Genomic DNA, 7,894 nt, shown 5'->3' with positions numbered 1-7,894 from the left:
GCACCCCGGGGCTGCCTCCCTGCCCCAGCGCTGCCTGTCCCCGGGCAGCAGCTCGAGCTCTTCCCAGGGCTGGCCAAGCCCACGCTGGTGCATGCTGGTGCACACTTGCGTGTTAGCACATTGGCGCGTCGGTGCGTGCCGCAGGCTTGGGACCAAAGGCAGCCCTCCAGGCGTGGGAGTCAGCTGCAGCCGGGGTGACGGTGGCGCGGGGTGTGGGGGGGTGTTGGGAAACGGATCATTGAACCGCAGCCAGAACTGAGCCCAGCACGGTTCTTGGAATTCCCCACAGGCTCCGGCTGAGCTTATCAGGGCCCCGCAGCCCTGCCAGCCCCGTGGCCCCCACGCCCCACTGCCGCCCACCCCAGACACTCCCTGGCAAGACACGGCTCAGCTGGGTGCCCAGTGCGGCTTCCCCGGGGCGTGGGGACCCCCGCCCCGACGGCTTCCCCGGACAGTAAGTGCAGTGTGGTCGGGGCGGGGGCGAGGGCAGTGCCAGGGTGCTCCGGGCAGCCGTTCCACCCCCCCGGCCTCGGAGGGTCGGTTCCCCATGCAGGGTCTGGCCACAGCGAGGACGTGGGTAGGCACGCTGGCTCTATCTGCGGTGGGCAGGCGGAGGGGCTGCCAGCAGCACGCTCGTGCACGTCTCGCCCGTCGGCAGGTCTGGGAGTGCACGCAGCTGGTTGCACAGGGGGGTGGGCGCGCTGCAGGTCTGCAGCCCATTGCAGGACCCCCAGAGTGGGGGGACCCTGGAAAACTCCCTAGATGTCACTTTATGGTGGGGGGTGGCCCAAGCCAGGCTGGCAGGTGCTGCAATGCCACCTGCTCTGCCCAGCAGCTCCCTGTGGTGCTTGGCTGGGCTGAGGGGAGGCTGGCACAGGGGGAACGAGCCCGGGACCCCCACACCCCCATGCTCTTGCAGCGCCGAGCAGCTGGGGGCCAAGCTGAGGCAGTCGGATAGTTGTGGGTGCTGCTTTGGGAGGGGCTGTGCCAGCCAGGAGCCCTGATTAACAGCCCCGCTGTTTTCCCCCTCCTCGCTCCCCTCCTGTGCTGGCCACCAGCGCTCCCCGGAGAGGAGTCCCCTCCCAGCAGGGAACTCTGACCCCTCCAAACATGATAAGAGATGTGGGCAGATAGTTTTCACTATCCAGGTCATCAGGGGCCATAAAAGAGCAATAGTGAATTCCAGGTAGGAGCACAAAGAGGTTACAGAAATTCAGCTGGGCATGGCGCATCGGGACCGGCGGTTGCAGCAGCTCCCAGCCCCGGTTCCTGCTGCAGGCAGCAACGCTGAACCACCCGGGCTGGGCACGAAGCTGGGCTGCAGCACCATGGTGATGGGCATCACCCTGGGGCTGGCCCAGTTTGCCCCAGCTGCCCCTGACGAGACCCAGGTGCTCCTGCCCCACGAAAGGCTTAAATGGCTCCTCAGCCATAGGGCTAGCCCTGTTTGTCCCCCTGGGAGGAAGGGTGCAGCCCAGGCAAGCTGGGAGGTGAGCAGAGGGAGCAATGTCACTAGTGCTGCTGCAGGGAAGGAGGCACATCCAGGGCACAGTGCATCTGCCCTGGGGATGAGCCGGGCTGCTCCGGGTGCAGGGACCTGTGGTTGCCTGTCTCCACCCAGGGGAGCCTGACTCCGAGCCGTGCTCACCAGTAGCGCAGCACCCGGGCTCTGGGCTGCCCGTCATCAATGCAGCCTTGCTCTCGGCTTTGCCACATGCTCCCAGGAGGCTGCGAGCGGCTGGGGAGCGGTGCCTGGCACTGATGCACCCCTGACCTGCCTGGGCTCATGCGATCCCAGCCAGGAGCATCGACAGCAGGGTTGCGGCTATGCCTGGGCAAACAGGGAGAGGATGTGCTGATTGCCAGTGGGCACACCCCGCTCGCCCCGGGGTTACGTGTGTCTTGCTGGCACAGGGACTGGGATGGGGATGGCACTTGCAATGTGGCGAGAGCTGCTGTCTCGCAGGGACCCACCTGCGCCGCTCCTCCCTTCCCTGGCACCCGCTGTCCCATCCAGCTCCGGCCCCGTTAGCACAGGAGGATCGACACAAAGGTCAGGGCAGTTTACTCTCGCTTTGCGTGATATGGGGGTTAAAGTCCCCTCCTTTTTATGAGCCATGAAACCATTTTTATGATCCCCGTTGTTTCAATAGCTCGGCTATTTGGAGCCTTCTTCCTTCAAATGCGCAAGGGGAAAGTCCAGGCAGAGGTGGACCTGGCACTGCCGACACCTCTCCCTGTCGCAAGCTGATGCTCCCGGTGCTGCCAGTGGCTGGTGGTCCCTCCCCACCCAGTGTGCGCGGTAAGGCACCAGGGCAGCCGTGCTGGAATGGGCAAGAGCTGCCTGGGGCGGTGGTGGAGGCTGGCGCAGCCACGGCCTCGCAGCACCACTGCCCTCTTGGTGGTGCGGGCGATGCTGGCTGCCTGCGGCAGGTTTGGCTTTGCTCGCTCGCGGCTGTGGTGCGGCTCGTCTCAGGATGCGGCCAGACTGGGGGACAGAGGCGGGAGGGGGACGTCAGCTTCGGGGCAGTTCCCGTCAGGAATGGTGCTTTGTGCTCTGGCTGCTTCTGTCCAAGACCTGGTGTTTCTGGGTAAATGGAGCGAATGACTGCTGGGACGTGGCTGGTTTGTGTTAGTGGTGTCTGTCTGCTGGGTGCAGGTATCTCTTTGACGCTGCCCAAACAAGGACAGTACCAGGCTGGGAGAGGGAGCTGCACGCTCCCAACCTCTGTTCCTTCTGCTGCTCTTAACGGCTGCTCTCCCCTCCTGCTTGCAGGGCCAGCCAGGTCCTGCCCCTTGTCCTCTGGTGAGCCGGGAGCCCAAGGGCGACCTCAAAGCTGAGCAGCATCCCCGGTCCAGGGTGAGGTTGGCAGAGGGTTGAATGCTGACTCTTCCCAAGAGATGGACAGAGTCACCAGGCACCTGGTCTTCCAGCTCCCACAGACCTCGCACAAGCATGACCATAACGATGCTCACCAAGCTGGCTCACTTGTGGAGCAGAGGGCCAACAGCGATGATGACGTGTTTGATTCCGTTCAACACAGCAGCCAGACGGTGGAAAACGGCTATGGCTGGAAAACGAGGTCAAAGTCATCCTTGTATTTCCTGGAAGGTGGAAAGGATGTCTGGACCCCATCCCCGGACAGGGAGTCCAAGCTGGAGGTGGTGAGGTCTGGAAGCCTGTACGACGTCAGGGCTTACAAAGGCGAGAGGAAACCCTCGAAGCTTTACGATGAGGATGAGCAGGAACAGTACAGGGTCCCTCCACCAAGTGTCTCACCTGAGAAAGCCAGGGAGCTTGAAGATGAGAGGAGGGAGATCATCCGGGGCCAGGTGGTGAGGAAGAGCTCCACCGTGGCCGAGAGGTGGAGTTCCATGGATGAACTGAGCTCCATAAACACTGGCACGGGCAGCCAGGGTGAAGGCAGGCACACAGGCAACTTCACCACCAACTTTGCCATTTGCTTTGACAAGCCTTCCTCGAGGAGGGCAGCGACGCCTGTTGACCCTGAAAATATCAACACGGAGCAGATCAACTTCTCCGCTGCTCGGCAGCAGTTCCTGTTGCTGGAGCAGACCAACCCAGGCTCTTTTTTCAGTCCAGGACAACAGGCCATGTCTCCAAAGCCAGAGTCAATGACAAAAGTCTCTACGCAAGAGTGGCGCAGTCCTGAGATGGCCACGAAGGCTGCGAGAGGTTACGGTAATGCTGGTGCGTCCAGCCAGAGCAGGACGGACAAGACTGTTTATCAGGTTTATAATGTGTCCTACAAGACACCTGTGAAGGAGGAGGTTCATGCTCCCAGAAGGGCTGAAACTGAAAGGTCATATCCCACTGGGAAAATGTCCAGCTTGACTAAAGAATCTTCCAGAGAGGACCTGGACTCTGGTTTGGGTGAGATGTATAATGAAGCCAACACAGGCTATGCCAGCGATGGAAGCGCATCCAATGAGACCTTCAATGGCCCTGTGGATCTGAGGGCCAGCAGCAATGGTCTGGACAAGGAGACAAAGATCAGCAACGAGACGCCCATCGAGCGGGAGATCCGCATGGCGATGGAGAGGGAGGAGAACCTCTGGAAGGAGAGGGGGATCCAGCGGCTGACCTCCAGCAGCGAGCTGGTGGAGATCCAAACCAAGCCTCTCCTCTCCATGCATGCCTCTCCCGGCCCAGGCAGGAAAGGGAAGGACAAAGGCCGTGCTTCCCTTTACGTCCAGAGGGAAATCGAGCAGGAAACCAAGCGTGAGGAAGATCTGAAGAAGCAAGGGAGGCTGCTGGGGATGTATGACAGGGGGACGCAGCAGGAGCTGGATGAGCGCAGGAGGGTGTTCGAGCAGGAGGAAGCCCCCCCACAGAAGCCCACCCCCATGAAGAAGGCAGAGGAGTGGAGGACCTCGATTAATGAGTTTGCGGCAGAGCAGCCCACAAGCCATGGCCCCTGCCCCGCAGAAGCCACCAGGGGTGGGAGAAGACTTCCCAGCTATGCAGCGAGCATCACGCACTTCCAGGCATCCCAGCCGCGCTCTCCCGCCAGCGAGAAGAGCCAGGACCAGCCCTTGGTGTCCCAGCACGTTTCCGCCAGCGCCAGCAAATGGGGGAGCGAGGATTCCTGGGGAGGAAGGCTTCCCGGCTCCACCCTGAGCCCCGCCGGCACGGCTGTCCTGCCCAGAGAGTACTTCTCCTTCTCCTTCTGGAAGCCCAAGGTCTCCTTTGCGGACGACATGGGGACGCAGAACCCGCTAAGGAGGGATGATGGCCGGGAGGAGCAGTACAAGCTGCGGACCTGGAAGCCCCAGACGTCAGCGCTGATCGAGAAGGAGATTTGGAGTGACTTGCAGAGGGAAGAGGAGCTGCAGGAGCAGCGGCGGCAGCGGCAGCTGATAGACAGCTACTCCCTGGTCAGCGGCGACGGCGTTTCCCAGGAGGGCTCCCGCTCACGGCACAGCTCCGGTAAGGGGAGGAGAGGAACGGTGGGCTGGGATGGGACAAGGGTCAGTCCCAGGGGCAGGGCTACAACGGGCATCGCTCCTGCCCTCCGGTTCCTGAGGCTCTGAGTTTCAGCAGGAGCCATCAGAGGGGGCAGGAGTGGCACTGTGGAGTGCTCTTCCCAAGGGACCTTCCCGTGCAGACAGGCAGGTGCCTCTCGCAGGCACGGGAAGCCTTTACCGCCGGTGTCCATGCTCTGTGTGAGATGCCTCTCGTGGCCGACAGCCAGAGGTGACCTGAGCTCTCCATGAGAGCAAGAGTGGCCACAGCAGGGACCGAGGGGGACAGAGTTATGGGTGGAAAGCATCAAGTCCCCGCCTGGGGGAGTCTAGCTGCAGGTGGGGAGTCCAAGTTCCTCCCTGCAATGATTCGCTGAGATGTCTATAAGGACTCCTGTGTGTTGGTAGCAAGTTGTCCTGGGAGAAATAATTCTCCTTGGACAGGGATTCTGTGGTCAGCAAGCAGAAGTGCTTGATGTGAAGTCCCTGGAGCCAGCTGGACCAGCCCAGCCTGCTGGGGGGAGCAGATGTAGGGGAACTGCTGATGACGATAAGGGATAGGCTCCGCCAGAGCAGCACGGCTTTTGATTCCAGAGCTGCTCAGGTTTTGATGACTTTGTGTCATGCTACTGCAGAAAACAGTGCTGGAAGGGCCCAGAAGTGCCCAGCTCATGCATTTCTCCTCCCTTGCTCCTGACAATCCCCGGCTGGCACCCAGACACAGGGTCCCGGCCATGACCGAACCTGCTGGACCTGCCGAGGAGGCCGGTCTGGGGCAGGAGCCTTGCTCTCCTGCGAGTACCCCGGCCCCCGGGAGCAGTCCTGGTGTCCCTCACCCTCCTGACGGCCCTTTCTTTTGAAGCTGCCTCAGGTGTCAGCGGCACCTACTCAGTGTCCGGGTCTCCCACCTCCACTCCTGCCTCGCACCAGGCGGGGGTCCTGGGGCTGGTGTCGTCCTTCACCCCACTGAGAGTGGCCGGTCCCTCCCAGGGCAGCACGGAGACCATCACCCCCGACTCGGCTCGTTCCAGTCCCTTCGAGGAGCGGAGGAGGAGGGTGAAGGAGGATGGAAAGGTGACTGCGCCCACCCTGCCTGTGCCGGGCAGCATGCGGTTGGGGGGCTGGAGCCCGAGAGAAGGCTGGTGGCTCTGAGGCTGGAGGCGGCCGTGCCTGGCTCCCACCCGGAGCTGGAGGGCCAGCTGCTTGGCTTGATGGGAGATCTGGTGGTGGTGGGACTGGCGAGGGGCTGTGACGAGCCCCCAGGGCAGTGCCCCGCTGCTCAGGGGTGCCAGCACTGGGTGGGACTGGAGAGGAGCAGGAGCTTCCTCCGGGGGGGGTGTCCTGGCCTGAACTGTACCCCTGCTCTGGGGAGGGCACAGCTGCACGTGCTGTCTCACCTCACCTCTCCCATGCCCAGCGCCTGACACCAATCCCCCCACCCCCCGTGGGCCATATCCAGCTGCCTCTGGATATGTCCCTGCTAGGCTGCTGTTATCTGAATTTTTTTTCCCCTTTTCAGTACGCAGGCATTGAACCTGTTGACAAGATCAACACAGAGGTAAAGTCCTTTACACACTAAAGGGCTCTGCGTGTGCTGCCCGGACTCCTCTCCCCGCTGGGCTCCCCTCGCTCCCCACTCCTGGAGGCTGACGGGATGGTCGGGGGTCTCGGCTCCCGCACGGCCACGGGCACCGCTCGGGTGGGCGTCGCGTTGGGCAGGAGGTGTCGTGGCCGCTGTCAGACGTATTCAACCCAAAGGCGGGGGGGGGCTTCTGGCTGGGAGGGCAAGTCATGCAAAAAAGCTTGTTTATAAAAATTTCTTCTTTATAAAAAGGTACTGTGCCTTCTGGTTTCTTTAGGTTGTGGAAAGCACCAGAGTGATTCGTCACAAGAGTGCCATGGCCCAGCGCTGGGAGGCAGGGCAGTACGTCAGGGACGACGATGACTGAGGGAGCCCTCGGGGCCAGGGCCACCGGACTTTGCCGCGTACTTGCCCTGCTTGGGATCCACTGACGCACGATCGAAATACCTGATCAGTTCAGCTCCTGGTTATCACAAGAATCAGAGACTTGTACACTGCAAATCACATCCGTTTTTAATATAACAGATGATCCTTCCGATGCATTAGATCTGCTCATTTGTTCCCCCTTCCCTTTGAGGTGAGGTAAATTTTTTTTTTTTTTCTTAAGAGGGGAAAAATTGGGTGACTTTCTTTTAATCAGTTCTGCAAGGAGACAGCCAGATGAAATCATACGGTAATTTAACTTGTTTCTCATTGGAAGCTGTGTCTCTGGCTTGCAAAAAAGCTGTTTTTATTTCTCAGTGGTTTTAGGTTTTTAAGTACCCCACCATCAGGCCTCACGTAGGAGGGTACCTAGACTGATGCGTACCTTCGGATTGATATCGGCGTCGAACTGGGAAATCAACGTTTCTGCTTAACTCGTGATCGGCTGAGATGCAGTAATACGACATACGTATTTCCATAGAAATGCTGTTTACTTTGCTAACTTATTAAAGTCCTCGCTCTCCCGCGTTCTGCCTGCCCCGGGTGGTTCGTCCGCCTGCTCGGCTGCCCCCGCAGGAGCCCTGCGGTCGGGCAGCCGGGGCCGTGCCCTGCTGCGGGGGGACGCGGCTCCTGGGGGGGGCTCCCCACGGCTTTCGGGGGGGAACGCCGGGGTCCTGCCCGCCGGCAGCGATTCCCCCCCCGCTGTCGCTAGGGGGCTCCCGGCGAGCGCGCAGGCAGCGCGAGCCCCCAGCGCCCACGGGCGAGCGTGGGGCCGGGCAGCGCCGGGGCTGATGGCGCCCGGCCAGGGAAGGCTGGGCGCTGGGGGGGGGGGGGGGCGCAGGCTGGGCTCTAGGGAGGGCACAGGCTGGGCGCTGGGGGTGCACAGGCTGGGTGCTGGGGGGG

General features: G+C 61.6%; 1 protein-coding gene across 2 annotated transcripts; it reads left to right on the top strand.

Moving 5' to 3' along the window:
- Positions 1-336: 336 nt before the first annotated feature.
- MISP (mitotic spindle positioning) lies at positions 337-7,518 on the top strand. Of its 2 annotated transcripts, XR_007506987.1 has the most exons (6): positions 337-454; positions 2,777-4,951; positions 5,849-6,060; positions 6,506-6,544; positions 6,846-7,145; positions 7,310-7,518. XR_007506987.1 is itself a non-coding variant. In XM_049807877.1 (5 exons), the coding sequence occupies exons 2-5, from the start codon at positions 2,902-2,904 to the stop codon at positions 6,933-6,935; spliced, it is 2,391 nt and encodes a 796-aa protein (XP_049663834.1). In that variant the 5' UTR covers positions 337-454; positions 2,777-2,901; the 3' UTR covers positions 6,936-7,518. The 2 variants fall into 2 exon arrangements, 1 of the variants encoding a protein (XP_049663834.1); XM_049807877.1 differs by having other exon boundaries at positions 6,846-7,518.
- Positions 7,519-7,894: the final 376 nt, after the last annotated feature.

This window comes from Accipiter gentilis, chromosome 8 (assembly GCF_929443795.1).
Source record: "Accipiter gentilis chromosome 8, bAccGen1.1, whole genome shotgun sequence".
In the NCBI taxonomy this organism is placed as follows: Eukaryota; Metazoa; Chordata; class Aves; order Accipitriformes; family Accipitridae; genus Astur; species Astur gentilis.
Note: the sequence above shows the minus strand (reverse complement) of the source record. Positions and strands in the feature narration are given on the sequence as shown.

Excerpts from the sequence above, each read along its gene's own strand:
- MISP (XM_049807877.1), top strand. The coding sequence starts at position 2,902 with ATGGACAGAGTCACCAGGCACCTGGTCTTCCAGCTCCCACAGACCTCG. Across the intron at positions 6,061-6,505 it reads GGGTGAAGGAGGATGGAAAG|TACGCAGGCATTGAACCTGT; the intron begins GTGACTGCGCCC and ends TCCCCTTTTCAG. Across the intron at positions 6,545-6,845 it reads TTGACAAGATCAACACAGAG|GTTGTGGAAAGCACCAGAGT; the intron begins GTAAAGTCCTTT and ends TGGTTTCTTTAG.